General features: G+C 44.2%; 1 protein-coding gene across 5 annotated transcripts in view; it reads left to right on the plus strand.

Annotated features, from left to right (window-relative positions):
• LOC101564704 (core histone macro-H2A.1) overlaps window positions 1-19547 on the plus strand; it is a 63846-nt gene that overhangs the window by 300 nt on the left and 43999 nt on the right. For 4 of the 5 annotated variants that reach the window (XM_004632252.2, XM_004632250.2, XM_004632251.2 and 1 more), the window contains exon 2: window positions 10715-10919. In XM_004632252.2, the coding sequence (XP_004632309.1) occupies window positions 10748-10919 (172 nt within the window). In that variant the 5' untranslated portion in view covers window positions 10715-10747. The remainder of the gene's footprint in view (window positions 1-10714; window positions 10920-19547) is intronic. The other variant, XM_023716551.1, reaches the window with a different exon arrangement.

Below are 19547 nucleotides of genomic sequence, written 5' to 3' on the forward strand. Positions count from 1 at the left end.
CGGCCTCGGCGGGATCTGGCTGCTGCGCCCGCGCGGCCCACAGGGCCCCGCGCCGCCCAAGCCGGCCCAGGCCTTCCCCGCCCGCGCGGGCTCCCCTTGATTTTGTTCAAAAAGCAAACCCGGAAACCAACTTCTCTCCGAAGCGCATCTCCTGCCTGTGCCCGGGTGCTTTTGTGGGAAGGAGACGGCGATGGCCCCTCCCCTGGAGACCCTGCAGGGCCGGCGCGCTGGGCCGCGGTAGCGGAGGCCCGGAGGCGCCGGCTGCTCCGCCCAGGCCCGGGCGTCCCGCAGCTGGGGCGCACGGAGTTGTACTTGGTCGGGCTTCCGCCGGCCGCGAGGGCCCGCCGTGGCACAATAAGTCGGGCCTGAGCGCAGGGGACCTTGGTGCAACCCGCAGGCGCCGTGTCCTCGGGGCGTCTAGGGCGGGGGTTGGGGGGCTGCTCCCCGGACTGAAGCCAAGGCGGGGCAGGGGCGGGCGACTGTCTGAGGATGGGTTGGAAAGAGGCCATGGGAATCCCTGCTTCTCGTGCCCACTGGATCTGCCTTTTGTTTGCTTTGTGGTCGGAAGGTTTGGGGGTTTTGTTTTTTAAGGTAACTCCGAAAGACTCAAAACTCCCCGAGTGGAGAAGGCAAGAAAGGAAGAGACACGCAGGGGTGGGGTGGGGTGGGGTGGGGTAGGGTGGAAAGTAGAGTGAGTGTGCACGCTGCTGCTGGCCATGTCACCTGACAACAGGTGTGTGAGGTGGCGCGCCCCACCCCCACTCTGCGGAGATCACGAATTACTCAGTTTGCTCGTCTCGAGAATGCTTGAAGGGTTCTTTCAGAAAGAGCAAGACTTGGAGAGAAAAATGTTTAAAGTGAGCGACTTCCGTATAATCAGCAGAGACAGGCCCTGAATACGACAATTACAAGTACCTTGAAGTCCTCATAAGATTTTAATGATCCAATAAACAGCGCTGAAGAATAGACAATTAGAGGGGCACTCCTGCTAACTTCTCTTTTCTAACACCTTTGTGGTTTGAGGTTTTACCGTTAAAAAGGGGGAAGTGCTTTGTTCCCAGGATCCCTGCTGGGGGATGGGGCTGGGTTTTAAACTGCTTTAGCTTTGTGTGGGAGACTCCAGTTGTAAATTAGGTAGAACTCATCTAACCAACCACCTGCCACCTTTGTCCAGCTGCCTTTAAGGTCCTGGTCTGCTGAGGGAGGTGTCTAAGTCTGAAATGGACCTCGTGCTCTAACTATAATTAATATGTTCTATATTTAATTAACCAAAGTTAAAGAACAGCATCTCAGTCTTGCACCAGACTCTGAAGATGACTGTTTTTAAAAAGTTTTTAAAACTTCTTTTCTTAAGAATAATAACAAAATTCTTAAGAGTTCAAATTCTTTTCCCTTCTAGCTTTACCAAGACAGCCAACATGCTTCTAGTTTTCTTTTGTTTCCATTTATTATCGTTAATGCTGACCTTAGATAAAGCATGAGGGGGAATTTAAATGAAAATTTATTTGGGGAAGGTCCTAATTTAGGGTGAATTAGAATTCACATTTTATTAAGCATTGAGAATTGTCTGGAAATTTACGTGAGACATTCTAGGACACATGTAAATCATGTCACTGACTTGGTTTTTACTAAATGGGCCAATGTCAGGAAGTGGTATAATTCTGTCTGACACTGCTTCTGGTTGTGGAGGCCATAAAACTTGAGAAAAGTCACTTCTTCCTTCCCCATTATCAGGCTTCGAGTACAGATAACAGTGAAACCTGCCTGTAATACTTTCAGAACTTATTGGTGCCCCAAGTCACTTAAAGGAGGTTGATTTAAAAGTATAAGCTAAAAAACCCTCAGTAAAGAACCCAGCAAAAGTCTGTATGTAATGTTTAAAAGAGTTGTAGCAGTCTCAGGCTCTTATTTGAGTGTCCCTAAGGATTTGTGACCAGTTTTTCAGAGCATCACTCCTGAAACAGGGACTGGTAAAGGGCAGGAGTGAATGGGGCCCATACCTGTCATATGGGTCCTTCCTGTATTCTGTACATGTGGAGGGTCATTGGGTCCTGTCTTAGCTTTTCTGAGTGAGCCCAAGTGGATCACGTCTTCATGTCAAAGAGTTGTATATGGCTTTGCTGGGATCAGTCCTGCCTGGCTGTTGTCCTACAGTCTTTCAACAATTATTTCCTGAGAATAAGCTCTAGTTCAGGCAAGGCAGACACAATATTGATTAAAAAGAGAAAAAAGGGCTGGCAAGACTAAGTGCCTGCTTAGGCAAGGTCAGGGACCGGGGTTTTATCCCTGGCACCACAGGCCGTATCGGCCATGCCCCTGGGTGCTCTTAGCCAGCCACTGAGACCAGATGTACTGGTGCACCTGTAATCCCAGTGCTGGTGAGGCTGAAAACAGGAGGAACACTATGAATCCAAGCTGTGTAGTGAGACCCTGTACCAAATACATAAAAAGAAAATGAAAAGAAAAGAATGCCGTGGAGCACTGAGGTTAAGAGAAGACAGGAAAGTGCCTGTTAGGGAGTTAATGCAGGAGAGACAGCAACCTAGCTAGGAATGAGCACTTGTCTGGCTCTGAAAAATCAAGTAGGGGCAGGTGGGGACAAGTATTTAAGGCTTGGGGAACCACACATACAAATCTTAGAAGACAATGAAGGGCATGTGGGGAACTGCCAGAGGCTCAGGATGGCCAAATCCTGGAGTCAGATGAGGCTAGTGGAACAAACAAAACAGGCCACATCACAAAGAATACTGATCAGAGCTGCTCCAAGGGAGCAGCAAGGAGCCACTGAAAGACTCTGGGCAGGAAAGAGGTGTGGCCAGGTATTTTATTCCTATTGAGAACGCTTCCTCTATTCAGCACATACTGAGTGACTTCCAGATCCTAGGCTGGGCCAGGGTTCTGCACTCTGAACTCATTAGTTAACTTTTTTATTGATGGCCTTCCATTGCAGTGGTTACCTTAGAATTCAGCATGGCCTTTAAAAGGGAGAAAAAATAAGCAGGAAAGCCAGCAGGGGATGACTTTAGACACCCAATTGGAGCAGATAACCTTCAGTGCAGCTCTGGAAGCACGCCATAGAGTAGTTTTGCAGATATGAAATTTTAGTCCCCAGCCAACTTCCCTCAAACTGTTTTGTAGTTGTGATGAATGACTTCTGTTTAAGATTTGTTTTTTTCTGCCACCGAAAACAACACATGAATAAGATACATATGTTGGAGCCAAATGCATGGTTAAGGATTTATTTTCCATCAGTTAATCTGTGTCTTCTGTTTGTAATCCCTCAGTTCACTGAGGGTAGGCTGTATGTTCTTTAATCATATGGCTCATTTATGACTTAGTGTTTAATGAATGGAGAGAGAAGTTTTTTTCTGATTGGCTATAGTATAAGTATAGGCCTCTATTCCAAGCCAGTCAAAATTCAGTTCCATGAGTAATGTTTGTGTAGTGTATCCAAGTGCCTCTGGAGACATGGCAGCAGTGCCACCCATTCATCATTTGGCATAATAGAAATAAGTAGAAAAGGATGATGTAAACAGGACTGGTGTCTTCCCCTTATAATCAAGTGTCTCAGGTTTGCCTCATGATTGGCATTGATGGGATGGTGCAAATGCTTTTGGATACTGGGCATTTAACTAACTGCAGAGAAGAGTCCTCTCTTGTCAACAGTAATTTGAGCATTTGATAGCTCAGATTTCTTCATCCTGAGGGTTGGATTTAGGAAAGTCTAATGTAGCTTCCCAGGAATTATAATCATTATTTTATTCAGGATCAACATACATATATTGCTTAGATAATAAAAGACTTGATCTTTCTAGTGGTCTTATGAATGCCCTGATTGTTCAAGGGTTTTTTTGGCTGCAGCATTAACTAGTGTCTTACAAGTGTTAGGAAGGTTAAGTATTGAACCTTTAGAAACTGGAGGAGAGGTTGTTGGAATGATAGAATTGTCAGAGTCTTAAATCTCTGTATGACTCAAGACCCAGCTACCAGGGCATTGAAGTTACCCTTTTCTGGGAATCCCTAAGAGATCAAGCTCTCTGATTTGTGAGGGTCTGGGCACCCACAGCAGTTTGGCAAAGAATATGTAAATGAATGGTCCTACTGACCACAGTTCTGAGTCTTTGCCTTTGGAACTGCTGCTGTCTTTGTTAGGGGAACCCCATCCAGTGTAAATGCCAACTAATCAACTGCAGGCTAGCCAGCTGCTTGGACATACAGTGGTGAGCTGAGCAAATTGGTTATGCAGTCAAGACATAAACAGGAAATGATGACACAGTGTAACAAGTGCTAATTATAGGGAAACTGGCTTAGAATTTATATAAATTAGATGTAGAGTGGCAGTCAGGTTGGAAGGAAGGACTGAAAACTACATTTGCAGAGTGCTTAAAATTGAGGAAAGGGAGTATATTAAAAAAAGAGGATCAGGCAGAGAGATTATAAGGCATTTTTAGGCAGGCCCCAGAGGCTGCAAGTAGGCATGTCTGCTGGGGAAACTGGGAATGATTCAGCAGAGCAGCTCTGGTTGCTTGCAGTAGGGAGAGGTGAGTTAAGAGCCAGCAGTTCTGGGTACTGGATTGCCCCAAACTAGATTGTGAAAGGGACAGAGCACAGCCACGGCAGAATTGCAGAGGAGGGAACTCTTTGATTGGTGTACATTGGCAGAGAAGGCACCAGAACCAGAAGATAGGACTTCTCAAGACAGGATTAGGGAGGGTGTTTCAGACTGAGCCAGCTGCAGGTGCTGAAGGATGGAAATGGAAGAGGAGGTGGTTTGCAAACAGTAAAGAGTTGGAAGGCATAGCAGGGCATCTGTGACACCTTTGTTGTTCATCCCCACTCTTTTCTAGAAGTAGAGCATATCATGTTTTCATATCTGTCCTGCTCACAGGATCCTCACCACTAGTCTTCTAATTCACCTTGGGCTCTAAGGACAGGTATTCTCCCAGTCACATCTTAGTGGTTGAATAGCCTATCATCAGAGACTGACTGCTTAACTCAAGCCTGGATTGTCTCTGTACAGCCCCTTTCCAGCAATTTATCTTTGAGTTTCTGCAGAAGTTTTACATTTGTTGTGGTTGGTTTATTGTCAGGGAGTGCAGAATATATTCATCTATTTTGTTTATTTTAACAAAATACAGTGACACATCAGTTCGTGAACTTCATTTTTGTCCACAATTTTGGCAAATATGACCACATTAGTGTTGGTGCATGGAAGATGGCTGTGGTTATGTTTGTCACCTGATGTAGAGTTTATAAACATAGACAATTTTTTTTTTCTAAATACTTCTGTTCAGGAACCAAATTGTTCACAAATAGAAGTATGTGTGAACTGAGGTATTACTGTAGTTAGGGTGGTCTACTTTATAAAGCCACAAAGTTTATTTTGGTGTATGGTTCTAGTTTGGCTTATGGTTCTTACTGATTTATAGTTGGAGAAGTTATGGAATACATTAATCATCTTTTTTTTTAAATTACCATCCAACAAAATATCTAGAGTGGGCTACTTTATAAAGCTAAGAGATTTATTTTGCTTATAGTTCTGGAGGTGCAAGTTCAATGGGCCACTTCTGGTGATGGCTTTCTTGATGGCAGAGTGCTGGGGTGGTATACTGTAGTATCAGGTGGCAGAGACAAGGAGCATAGCTGTACATGTGTGTCTCCTCTGGTCTCTATCCTTTTAAAGCCATCAAGATTCAACATGGTGACATGTCCCTAATGGTTTTATCTAGTTCTAATCCTTTTCCTAAGATTCTACCTGTAAACATAATTAGATTAAGTTTCCCTTCTCTTACTATCTCAGAAAAGGGATTAAATTTCAGCATATGAAACTTGGGAGACACTGAAGCTATACCTAAGCTATAGCAGAGCTAATGACCATGGAGATCACTTTAATATCGGCCATGGATTTTTTTCATGTACTATTTAGGCACCAGGGGCATCTAGTGACAGAAAGGACCCTAGGCTACTGTACAATGACAACTGGCTTTACCAGATCAGGTACTGTTGGTTGATTGAATGTGGTACCCTCCTGGATGACAAGTTCCAAAAGAAGGATACATCTTTGTCATTTTTATTAGATAGGATAGCTGTTCTGTGAATACCATCAATGCTCTGAAAAAAGGCTGAATCCCTAGGAAATTACTTTGTCCACGATGTAGGACTGTCAGTTCTCTTTTTAGGTTTACATACAGGACAAGGGTCAAAAGCCCAGCAAGCTTTAGCTGGCCACTAAGATGAGGCTTTCGGGCCAGCTTTCAAACTGATTGACCATTTGACAGAGATGAGCTATTTCCTCTTTTTTTCCCCCCTCTTTCTGAGCAAATAGCTAGTATGCATTTCCCAATTTCTAGTAAGTAGATGTGGCCATGAGATAAACTTCTAGGTGATGAATCAGGTTCAGTAATATTGTACCCCACTTTCAGGCCCACCCTTTATAACCTCCATGTGTTTTCCTCCATGGTATTTTCCCTTCCATGGCAGTCCTGGGAATCAGGCATTGAGTATGTCAGAGTCATAGAACAGGCAGAGTCTGAACCCAGAAATCATTTTGTGGAGAGATGTACCAACTAGTCATGGAAACTTGCTGTGGACTTGTATTAGTCTGCTTTCTGTCACTTATAGTGACAGAATACCTGAAGCTAGGTAATTTTACAAAGAAAAGTTTATTTAACTTGGAGTTCTGGAGATTCAAGGATAAATGCCAAAGTCAGCTTAGCTTTGGTGAGTACCTCAAGGAGATGGCGTCACACTGATGGGAACACATGGAGAAAGAGAGCGAGGAACCAGAGAACAACTTGGGGGGGATAACTTCCCACTAAGCTCCACCTCTTTAAGGCCCTATCGCCTTTTAACATCAGCACACTGGGACCAAGCTTTCAGCACATGGACCTCTGGGGAACAAACCACATCTAAATAAAGCAGGACTTTTGATGAGTGAGAAATAAGTTTAGGCACTTGGTTATTATAGCTTTCTAGCAATACTTCCACAAGTACAAATAATCCAATAACTGTTCTGCAAAAGAGAGGAGCTTTTTTCATCTTACACTTTTTTTTTTTTTTTTGGTGGTGGTACCAGGGATCAAACTCAGGACCTTGCACTTGCCAGGGAAGCACTTATTCCACTGAGCTATCTCCCTAGCCCTTTTCATCTTATATAAATGATTGTTTTTATTAACTCCTGAGCACTCACTTATTGTCAGGCCCCAAACACACACTAATGGTGCCACCAACTTTTTTAAAGTCTTTTCAATTATCATCTCTATTGATTAGAATTTCTTTTTTGTTTTGTTGTTGGTACTGAGAATCGAACTTGGGACCTTGTGATTGCCAGGCAGGCACTGTGCCACTGAGCTATACCCCCAGCCCCAATATCATCTCTGTTGGACACAGGAAAAAGTGCATTCTGAGGGGTTAAATCATTTGCCAAAGCCCACATTTCCAGAATCAAGTCACTCTGGCTTTGGACTTATAGTTACTGAGCATGATGTTCAACAGCCACTTCTCTCCCAACTAATGTCTATCCCCACATTAGTGCTGGCAGAGCTGCCTGTGCCTTCAGAGACCTCGGAAGAGCAGGCAGACGCGGCACACTTGCAGTCATTCTGCCTGCATAGTCATGAGTGATTTTTCCAGAGGATGTTTAAAAACCACCACGTGCTGCTTGCTGGATGTCATGGTGCTGCCAGGCTGAGTCACGATTCTCTTGTAGCTTAGGGAACTATAAGTTAGAAAGTGCAGAAAGAGCAGGGCAATGTTAGGAAAAAGAATCTCTGCAAGACAAAGACTAATGGAGACAAACTCGGGTCTAACTCTAGATGAGACATAAAGGTGTTCTGCCAACAAGGTGCAGTGGAGGATCTAGCGCCACCCATGAGACCTTTTCTAGGACTCAGGGATGGGTTACCTGAAGTGGCTTATATCCAGCTGCTTGCAGTTCAGTAGGGTTGGGGAGGCAGGCACACAGACATGTGCTGGGATATGTGCTGTGGGAAGATGGAGCATGTGACCGGCTGTGGCCAGAAGCCTCAGAGGCAGGGGCCATGTGGGTGCCTCTGTTGGGCAGATTGACAGAAGGACAAAGGGCATTCCAAGCAGGAGAAATGGCACATTTTCAAAAGACATCCTTAACAACGGCATGACAGGTTCAGGGACAGCCTTGATATCTGAGCCCAGGCAGGAGTGTAAGAAATAGTGCTGCAGTAGTTGAAGGTTGCTGCTTATGGCTGGCTCCATGCTCAGGGTAATGGGAGCCATCACCCTGGGCAGAGGTATCTTTGGAGAAAGACTGGTGCTGAGGAAAATGGTGAGCAATGAGGCTGAAGCAAGTCAAGGAGGGCACAAGAAATGAGATTTGCAGATGGGCTTGGCAGACCTTGGCTAAAACTTTGGTGCTGTGGGGCAGGAAGGGAATTAGAGTCCAGGCTGACTCCTGTAAGGCTTGCATATGCATAATGTTGCCACTGATAAGGCCAAAAGAGCCAGAGACATTCAGGGTGCCATGGGACTGACAGGCAGTCAGAACACAGCCAGGTGTGCACCTAGGTAGAGACCAGAATCACTAGCATGTTTGCATGGCTACAGTCAGAGCAAGGAAACACAGGGATGTTACTCTTCAGGAGTATGTAAGCCCTACTAGGTCCCCCATACAAATGGTCTCTCTGGAGGTGTACACCCCCTCTCAAAGGCAGTCCCAGACATCCAGCACATATGCTGAAGAGCAGAGCTGAAGTCTGCTCCAGTTAGGAAGGGGCTGAACTTAATTTAGTCACTCATGCTTAAAGAGGAGACATTTGGATTAAAAGCTCTTAATCCTAAAGTATTGGGCTGTTGGGCTGTAAAATCCATTTGTAGTAAAGCCAAAGACAACCAGGAAACCAGCGACAGCTCTCCCTGACCTGAAAGTCAGGCATACATGCAGACCGTTGGCTGGTCAGAGTGAACACAGGCATCTATTTCCAGGAGCTGTCTTAAGACAGCACAGTACTGTGAGAAATGGAGGCAATTAGTTGTTTCATAAAAGCTCCAACTCTTCTGGGTCTCTCTATAGCACACTGAGCCTTTAAGAGTTGGTACCTCTAAAAGGCCAAACTCAGGGCTCTCATCCCAGGGGCTTGAGCCATCTTAGTCTGCTAGACTTGCTGGCACAACTACCCCACAGTGCTCAGGAATTCTCGTGTCTGTCACTCTCACAGACATCCCTGTCAGAAAGATGACTTAGGATGCTTGTGGAGTTGACATACTAAGAATGGACATGATTTTGAGTATGAAGTTGAATGTCAGAATAACAAGGACTCTCAAGCCCTGTATTCACAGTCATGGAGACCTGACCTGTTTGGATTGAAGGGACGTACACACATGGGTCCTGGTTCCAGTACAGAAATCTTTGCATTTGGTCAGTGATCTAAGCATAGATGTTCCATTGTGAAGGTATAAAAGTGGACTTCAGAATAGGCTGAGGCTCCTTACTTCCCCTCTCCCAGGACCCTCCATTGGCCCTTTGAAGCACTCCATGTGATTGGCATTTAAATGATTGTAGGGTTCTCTCCCTACCACATCAAGAGGGCAGGGACCACATCTACTTAGTATAGTTCCTGAGGTGTATGCTACAGGATGTAGCAGCAGGACGCACAGCCTCAGAGATGGGTTGGCAGAGAGCAGAGGACAAATGTGAACAATAAAGGAGCTTCTGGCATACGGAAACAGTCACTGCAAAGGCAAGGAGGAAAGGAGCAGAAAGGTATCTGGGGGTGAACCCATAAGCCCTTGTGTCCAGTTTTAGTCCATAAGTAGCACAAGGCAGAGCTAAGATGTGCCAGACCCATATTTCTTGGGTACTACATGTTGGCCAAAGGTCCTGATTTTATGTCAGGACTTGTGGCAGTCCTGGAGGGCTTCTGGGCTGGTGCCAGGGCTTACTCCCATGTGTGTACACAGAGATTACCCTGCCAGATGGTAGAAGGTGGATTTCAGGAGAGTGAGTCAAGGGGAGAAGATCTGTGCAGGGAATATCTGTAGCCACTTGGTTAAGATAATGATTAGCTGGAAGCAGTCATGTGGGTGATGGGCACATCCTCTGAACCTGGACTGTTAGGATGGTGATGAGGGAGGATAGGGGAGGGGAAGATGCCTTTCCCTCTTCTCTAAAGACAGGTCCGTTCAGCAGATCCAGTGTGCCCAGAGGGCCTCCTGTGACTTTACTACACACAGTCCTAAGTCCTGTGGGCTGCTTATGCCTCTCACAGATCAGGAGTGTGAAGAAGGGACCCTGTGTTCTATCAGAAGGTATTTGGCTTTGCATCTTTATTGTAAGTGCAAACAACATAATTTTCTTTGTTCCTGCAAAATTATTAACCTTAGCCTCAAATGTATGAAAATGCAATTATTAAACAGGTGTGTACAATATAATCAAAAAATCCTATTTTCTTTTACATCATGCAGGGTAAAGGCAAGGCACTTGTGAGCAGTCATTGTTATTAACATCTAAGTAGATGTGACCAATAAAACGGATGTCATGGTATAAAATGTGCGAAGCTGCGCTTTTCTTTTTTGCTGGGCCAAACTGCAGCAGTGAAGTGCATAACTAGGCGCAAAGGCTCAGCAGCTGCACACAGTGATAACTGCTGGCTGGGTTTGTGCCTGTAGGGGACAAGAGTGTAGTGGGGAAGAGGGGATGCGCTGTCCTCAGTGAGCTGATGAGTGTTTCTTGCCTTCACAGTGTGCTTACTGATCCGCTTCCAGGGCCACCGCCATGTCGAGCCGAGGTGGGAAGAAGAAGTCCACCAAGACTTCCCGGTCTGCCAAGGCAGGCGTCATCTTCCCTGTGGGGCGGATGCTGCGGTACATCAAGAAAGGCCACCCCAAGTACAGGATTGGAGTAGGGGCACCTGTGTACATGGCTGCTGTCCTGGAGTACCTGACAGGTGAGTGTGCATGAGTCAGCCGCGGACACCAGGGGCTCAAACGTGGCAATTCCAGTAACCTGAGGGTGGAGAGGACCTTTCTCTCTTTGTTCTCTTTGAAAACAAAGCATTTCAAACCCATGGAAAAGTTACAAAAATAGCACAATGGTCATTTTCACTTAGATTCATTGCTTGTTAACATTTTACCCCGTTTGCCCACTCTCTCTGTGTACTGATGTCTGATATGAATTCTTTTGTTTTTCTTTCTCTAAGATCTGTTTCGGGATCATACATTGGATTCAGCTTTTGTATTTTGCTAGTCTTATTTAATATCAAACACTTCTCCAGGTTTTTTATATTTTGTTTAACATTTCCCAACATTGACATTTTTAAAGAGCACAGGCCAGTTATTTGGCAGAATGTCCTTTCACCTGGGCTGTCCTCAAGGTTAGAGATTCAGGTCAATTTAGGCAGGAGAAACACTCGTATTGAGTCCTTCTCTGTATCTGAGATCAGGAAGCACCTGAAGAAGGTCTTTTCTTATCGCTGGTGAGGTTTAGTATGTACTTTGAGGTAGCACCTGTTGAATTCCTGCAGGGGCTCTCATGTCAGATCTTTTACCCATTGGCTTTAGCGTCCAGTGATGATCTTACCTGAATTAATTATTACCAATGTGGTTATGAAATAGATCTTTCCCCATTGCTTTATTTTTGCATTTCTTGGGTGGCCCTCTCTTATAGATAAGAGCTTCTCCTCTACCTTTTCCTTCTTTTTATTTTGTTGTACTATTGCTCATGGGTTGTTTAATTTAGTGGGTTATACTCCATTTCTATCATTTTTATGCTCAAATTGTCTCAAATTCAAGCTCATTCAAATGTCTTTTTTTCTGTATCTCCACCAGTTTCAGTTGCCTTGCTTTGCTTCCCAACACAGTAAGATTTCACTTTGAACTTTCCTTGCACCAGCTTTGCAAACAGCTATCTCCAGGGGTTTCTCAGTCATTTTTACAAATAATCTTATTTCTAGACCCATAAAAATTTTGGAGACCAGCTTAAAAGGGAGTGGTGCTGCCCTCATTTTAGTGAGAACACTAGGCTTAAAAGCTAAAGCAGCTTGCCTAGGGTCAGCTGCTGACCCTAACCTTTAAGAGGCTGGGAAGACTTATTTCTCCTGCCCGTTTGTAATGCTTTTGCCACTACTGCTTGATACCTGATTGGGTAGGTTTTGTGTGTATCAGGAAGCACCTCTGATTCTTGCAGCCTGAAGAAGATTGAGCAAGATAGGGTGCTTCTTCCAAAGTGGACAGCCAAGCTGCCAGAGATTTGGACTGCTTCATGCTCTCTTGTTAGACCAAAGGCAGTGCCCTTTCTGAGAGCAAACCCAGTCAGAAGCAAAGGGCCCATGCTTTTTCCTGTCCCAGCTATCATGGTTTGTGATACTGGCCACAGAGGAGAGTGGGAATGGTCATGGAAGCACATCACTGCAGCTGCTATGACAGCTAAGAGTGATTACTTGCTCTGGCACATTAAAGAGTAATACATACTTTTTAAATTTATAAAGTTCTGCCAGCAGTATTGAAGTTACTAAATCTGAGCCATTTCCTTGTTCTGCATACAGCACTGGGCTATTGGCATGATTGTTGCCAGTGCTCCCCCCCCCCAATCCCCTACCCCAGGCCTGGCCCAAAGGACTACAGGGAATGTACTGAATGAATGGTCAGTGCTGTGCTCTTGCTCCTGTGGTCGCTTCTTCAGTTTCCTGATGGGAGAGAAGCTAAGCCCCAGGCTAACTGCGATGTGAATGCCTCTGAGAACTGTGTTGCACTACTCACAGTTCTTACAAGGTGATAGCCCACTGGCCCAAGACGTAGGAGCATATGGATAGTTGGGAGGTCTGGGATCTGTTCTGTGAATATTGTTTTAGACACCTGAATCAAAAGTAAAGGTAAACCAAGCCTTTCTTTTACTCTGCTCTTTTTTGTTATTATTATTATTATTATTATTATTATTATTTCTGAGATCTTTTCCTACTCTTCCTTCACACATATTGAGCACTTGCTGTCTTAACATAGAGCTCAAAGCCTAGCCTGGGAAAAAGACAACCAGCCAACCTAGTTGAGTACAGACTATGACAAGGGGCTGGGGTAGGTACATAAACAAGCCAAAGAAGTACCCAGGCAAGCCAGGTGCCTGGAGATCAGCTGCCAAGGGAAGCTTTGCTGAGAGGAATACATAGCCAGGCTGCGAGGAAGAACATGAGGCCAGATGGCTCTGTGAAGGCCGAGGAGGGGCTTTGCTATCCACTCCTGAATATTTGATGCACCTGAGGAAGCTACACAAAGAGGGAAATACAGGAAACCTGGCGCTTCAGCAGCTTAGTTAAGAGTGTGACCCAGACAGACATCATGCCCTGACACAGGCAGGAATCTGAAAGACATCCCACACGTTCAGTGGGTCCTCACTGGTGCACAGATTCATACCACTCTCATTTTCAGAGAGCTTCCTGTCCAGAGAGAGGTCTAGACAAGAAACAATATATGACCAGATGGCACCACTTATATTATGATACTGGAAATGAAGTATTAGAAAATGTTTTCTAGAGGATGGGTGTCACTAGAGTTCTCTGTCTAGTTGCCTGAAGGCCCTGCAAAGGAATTATTTTCTTCTCTGCACTGGGCAGGTGGCATAAGCAATTGCAAGCATGGTATAAGAGTGGTCACATGGAAGCCCAATGGAAATAGTGGGGCTGTTCTGTCTTCAGAACGCTCTAGCAAAGGAATGGGGAAAGGCCTGATGGCTCAGGGGTTGCTAACAGGACTACTAAGCTACAGAGTCACCTTCTAAATCAGGGAACTGATATCTTTCTAACTACCCTGGGGGCTATCAGGATTTTGCCATGTTCTAAAGTGAGGCAGTCGATTTTATTTAATCTTTCAAAGAACCAGCTTTTTGCTTGTTTAATTCTTTGATTTGTTTTCTTTGTCTCAATTGAATTAATTCTATTCTGATCTTTAAGATTTCCTCCTGTCTTTGGGCTCTGGGTTTGGTTTGCTCTTCCTTTTGTAGTTGTTGAAGGTGCAGCATTAGGGTAGTTATTTGTTCCCGTTCTGTTTACCTAATGTGTGAGTTCACAGCTATGAATTTCCCTCTGAGAACTGCTTTCATCGTATCCCATAAATTCCGATAAGTTGTGCTTGAATTTTCATTGAATTGTAGATATTGTTGAATTTCTTGTTTAATTTCATCTGTGACCCATTGGTTGCTGAGTAGGGTGTCATTTAATTTCCATGTATTTAAGGTTTTTTTCTGGTTTCTTTTGTCATTTATTTCCAGTTTCATTGCACTGTGGTCAGATAATGTGCATGGGATAATTTCTGTTTTCTTACATATACTTAAGCATGACCTATGGACCAGTATGTGGTCTATTTTAGAAAATGAGCCATGTGCAGCTGAGAAAAATGTGTATTCAGCTGTGTTTGGGTGGAACACTCTGTATATGTCCACCAAGTCCATTTGTTTCAAGCTCTGGTTCAGTTCTGTTATTTCTTTGCTAAGTTTTTGCCCAGTTGACCTATCTTTTGGAGATAAGGGGGTGTTAAGGTCTCCTATTAAGATTGTGGTATTGGATATTAGATTTTTCATGTCCATTAAGATTTGTTTTATATAGTTGAATGCTCCCGTGTTTGTTGCATACATATTTATGAGTGTTACCTCTTCCTCTTGAATTTTTCCCCTAACCAGTATATAGTGGCCTTCTTTATTTCGCTTGATCATTGTTGGTTTGAAGTTGAGACTGTCTGAGGGTGTACCTTGGTGTCAGAGCTGTCATGTTTTATATACAGCCTTAGGCAAGTCATCTCTGCCGTGATTTTCCTCATCTGTAAAATGAAAATCAAAGTCACTGCTTCTGATGGTTATTATGAGGCTAAAATTTGAGCTGAATATAAAGTCTTTATTATTCATGCGTGCAGTATGTGTTGACATAATAATAGGGTCAAAGCACAGGGGTTAGGGACATCCCTAGTGATCCTGTCCTAGCTGCCAAGGTCACTGGGCTCCCTACTCCTTTTGGAGATGGTAAGGGGAATAATTGCTGACCACTAGGACCTGTTGTCCTTCCAGCTGCTCCAGACCCATTGTGCTTCCCCAGGCTCTTGTAGAATGTCTTGGTGGCTCCAGGCCCACTCCCTCTGGAATAGCCACTGGACATTTTTTTCTAAGGCCTACATCACATCAACCACTTAAGACTTCCTCTTGCCAAACTAGTCTTTAAGATATTGATGGCCTCGCTTCTGTCACATCCGTGGAAACTGAAGTACTTCCACGTTTTCCAGAAGCTGGCCCTGGACCTGTGTTACATGAATACTAAGGGTATGAGCTGGTGACATCCCGAAGGCCAAGGGCAGTGGGAGCTCAGCTATGTGGTCCACTGGAAGAGCATATTCTTGGGGGCTGAAGGCTAAACAAAGGTTCCTCCTTATCCCTCTCAAGGATAGATACAGATAGAATGTGGCGGCCTTACATCTTGCTCTAAAATTTGAAGTTGCCATCTCTTTCTCCTCTTGGGGGCAGAGCCCAGGAGTCTACCAAACTTACAGGCAAAAAGCAACATCTGGAACAAGCACGGTCTGGCAGTCAGTTCCTTTTCTAGATCTCTGTGTGCCCAGCACCAAGCCCTGCCTAACTCTTCCCAGAGCTGTAGCTGAGGAGTATGCTATTGTCTGTCTTCTCAGTGACCAGCACTTGCTAGGCCTTAGTGTGTTCTCCTGCCCACTGTCATTTGACCTTCCAGCCTATCCCCCAGAGGAGGATCATAGCAGCCCCTCCTCTTAGGGGTGCTATGGGGACTGCTTTATCTAGTATTTATAGAAAACAATAAATGACCAAGGCAGTTGAGAATAGTTTCTTCCTAGGCGTCATCTTTGCCCTGTGATATTGTGTCCCAGTTTTTTGATTAATGGTATTTTAAGGAAGCATGACTGTAATTCAGCCCAAGAAAGCCTTGATGCCTTCCATTTGAGCCTAGCATAGTGTGAATGTAAAGTGTTGAAGATGTGACATAAGAAACACATGATAGGATTTTTCCCCCATAGAGTTAGCATTAATGTTTGGGACATACAGACCTACAAACAGATAAGTATAGGGGCAAAAGAGCACTGTGTGAGGATTAAGTGAATAAACAAAATAGAGTGATCTTAGGTCTGTTTTGTCTCGCCATTGGAACACAAAGTTTAATTGATAGGAAGATCTAGATCTAGATCTTCCACCTCCATCCTAGCTCCAGCATATAAAGGTACTGGTATATTTCAGTGAGACAGTTACCTTGGGAAGCCATACTTCTAAGTTGAGTCTCTCAGATTCTAACTTGGGGAAGGGGCCCAGTGCTAGACACTGTAAGATTCAAGACAAGAGTTCCTGCCTTCACGGAGCTGACCCTGTGAGGAAGAGCCTTTTGACTCAAGCTCCAAGAGAACAGTCCTGCTTCTTTCATGATTTGTATTCTTTTCTTTCCCCCTCCCTGTCCCCCTCTCCTCTTCTCCCCTTATTTCTTTCTTCCTGTGTAGAAGCCCTTTTATGTAGTCTGATCACCAACCTTATTCTGTCAGTGTAACTCCTAGTGACATGAATACAGTCTATTGCAAATGATTTCTTGATTAACCAGATGCAAAGCACTGGCTCCCACTGATTTGAATCTGAACTAAGTTTGCTATGTTAAAAACCTAGTGTCACAGATTTATATTTTCACTTCTTATAGGATAAGGCTGTGGCTACATTTTTTTTTCCCTGCCCTTTTTTCAGTCTATTCTACAAAATGATTAAGATATTTGAATTTATACATTCCTATTTCCTGTTCTGTGTTTTCCATTTTTCTAAGCCCTGTGTCTTCCCACCTCCATGTTGCAGACCTTGGGCTTCCTTCTGCTGCTGCTTGTCAATGCCTGGAACCTCCATAGTCCTTTAAAAAGCACCCAGCATGCCTGATACCAAATATTACAATTTGAAGCTTCTTAGGGGTACTTGGCTAACTGTTGTGAAGTTTTCAAGGCCAACTCCTGACCTGGAGAAGAAGCAAGCTCCCTTGGGTGATCTTAAGGCTTTTATAGACTGAAGGAAGCTCAGTCTTTGGGGCTGGTTGCATCCCTCAGGAAAGCCACAAGGAAAAGAGAGAGTAGTTAGAAATACCCCTTACCCCCTGGTGTTGGCTAACAAAATGATAGTCTTTATTCCATGCTTCACTTCTGGTCTGTAACTCAGGTCAGTTGTTGCATAGTCCTTTCGGTTTAGTGGTTGGACCATAGTCCATCTCCTGGACTAGAAGTAGAGAAAGGGGGCCCCCTTATGTCAGCAGTCTATCTTGTTACAGAGATACTTATTTTGACCAGCACCTATCTCACTTGGCACTGATAGAATGGGGAAGAGGGAGCCCTACATAAGCTTTGAATATTTCAATAGGCAGGACCTACATTTAACTCTATCATTTACCTTGAAAACAAGTCCCAAACCTCTTTACCGAGTTTCTATTTGGGACACCTAAGTATGTGCTGAACTCACACAGCTAAAAATAGAGCAAGAAGAGAATAGACAGGCTCTTTGATGCTTAAAACCCTCTGCACACATGTATTCCTTACTTGTTTACCTGACTGCCCTTTCTGAAGACTGGGGCGCTGCATGCGAGGACTTAGCTGATCCTGACTAGCACCTACTTGGGCATTCATGCTGCCTAGAGGCTCATGCTTGATGTGCTTGCTGTGTTCTGTGAAGCCCTTGATGAGACTCATTTTTCTTCTTTCTTTCTTTTCTTTTTGTATTTTAGGGAAGGGTCTACAGGGTGTTCAGGGTCTCACTACTAGATTGGACTCGTAGTGATCCGCTTGTTTACAGCCTCCCAAGAGCTGGGATTATAGGCATGTGTCACCACGCCCAGTCTCAATTGCCAGCTCAGCACACCCTGGGGGTGGGGCTGGAATGGCAGGCCTGGGAGATCAAACTCCTGGCCCCTGCCCTTTCATCTGCTGAGCTCTTTGGCTGGCCCTTCATTTTTCTTAAAAAACAAAATAGAACACAGTAGAGAGAAGACAAATAAGAATTTTAAAGAGCTAAGGGGACTGAAAGTGGAAAAACGTTGGAGACACTAAAGTTAAAATTGCGGTGTCCTGGGTACTCACTGTATATAGACTGCTTTTTTTTTTTGTTTTGCAGAACTGGGGATTGAACCCAGGCCCTTGCACTTGCCAGGGAAGCGCTTATTCTACTGAGCATCTCCCCGACCCCTATAGACTGCTTTTGAATGCATGTTCTGTTTGCCGATTATGAGAATAATTTCTGTTTCAAAATTGAAGAAGCGCAAACTCACTTATAACCCCAACACACAGAGATAACAGCTGCACTGCATGCCTTTTGTATATATATATAGAAGTGTAAAAGAGACTTTAATTCATTTTTGTGAACATTAGTGGTGAGCTTCAATGGCAGCCTCCACAGAGCTACATATTGCCCGGCTAGCTGAAGCAATGGAGGTACTCACACATGTCCAGCCTCATCAGCCTCTCAGTCTCCTAAGAGAATGGATGGGGCAGATGTTCATGGAGCACCTGAGCACTGTCACCTGGAGGGTGTGGTATCCTGCGACAAGCATGTTAACAGACCAGGTGGGTCGAGCCTCAGGGCCATCAAGTGTGACTGCCCCATCCAAGATGTGGAGGTGCAGCATGGCTTGAGGACATGCTTCCTCTGGGACACATGCATCTGCTATAGAGCTCAAAACCTGAGTTCTATAGAGTCCTTTGTCCAGTTCTAAGCAGTGTGTGACGTTGTCTAGGAGACTGCAGCTATGACCTAGCCCTGTTCTGAAATAGGGCTCTCATTTCTACGTTCCCTTCAAGGCCAGAAGTTACATTATATCACATGCATGAGGAAGGCGTTATTGCATTCTTGTGTAAATATTTTCTTCCAGTCTGCAGCTTATCTTTTCATTCTCTTTGACAGTGTCTTTCACAGGGTAAAAAAAAATTAATTTTCATGAATTTCAGTCTTCCTTTTTTTGTGTGTATGGCCTTTGGTGTGGTCATCACCAAGCCTGTGATCACTTAGGACCGCCCCCCCATATTATCTTTTGGAATTTCATAGTCTAGTCCATTGTGAGTTAATTTTTGGAAAATATATAAAGTCAGTGTTGAAACTCACTTTGTTCTGCATGTGAGTGTACAGATTTTTGGCACAGTTTGTTGAAAAGCACATTATTTCCTTGAGAATAAGCTCTATTGCCTAGGAAATCTCTTAATGATTAAACAGTCTCGCTGTTACCTCCTGATACCTTTTTCAGTTCTCAGTTGTACTGTTAAGGTCTCTGGAAAGGTAGACAAGTTATATATTGAGCCAGTGGATGAATTCATAGCACTACACAACCTGTATCTGATTTCAGACAAGGAAAAAGATGTGACTAAAAATAAGTGTGCCTTCTTTTATGTAGATCTTTCATCTGTACTTGTGATTGAGATAAAATGGTTCATAATTTTATTGAGTGTAGATCTTTTAGTGGTAAATAATCTTAAATTCTGTGTTTGAATGTCTTTATCTCATTCATAACTATTTTTTATATTAATTTTTTAAAATTTATTTGTGTGTATGTGTGTGTGTGTGGCCAGCTCAG

This window comes from Octodon degus, unplaced genomic scaffold (assembly GCF_000260255.1).
Source record: "Octodon degus isolate 3935 unplaced genomic scaffold, OctDeg1.0 scaffold00048, whole genome shotgun sequence".
NCBI lineage: Eukaryota > Metazoa > Chordata > Mammalia > Rodentia > Octodontidae > Octodon > Octodon degus.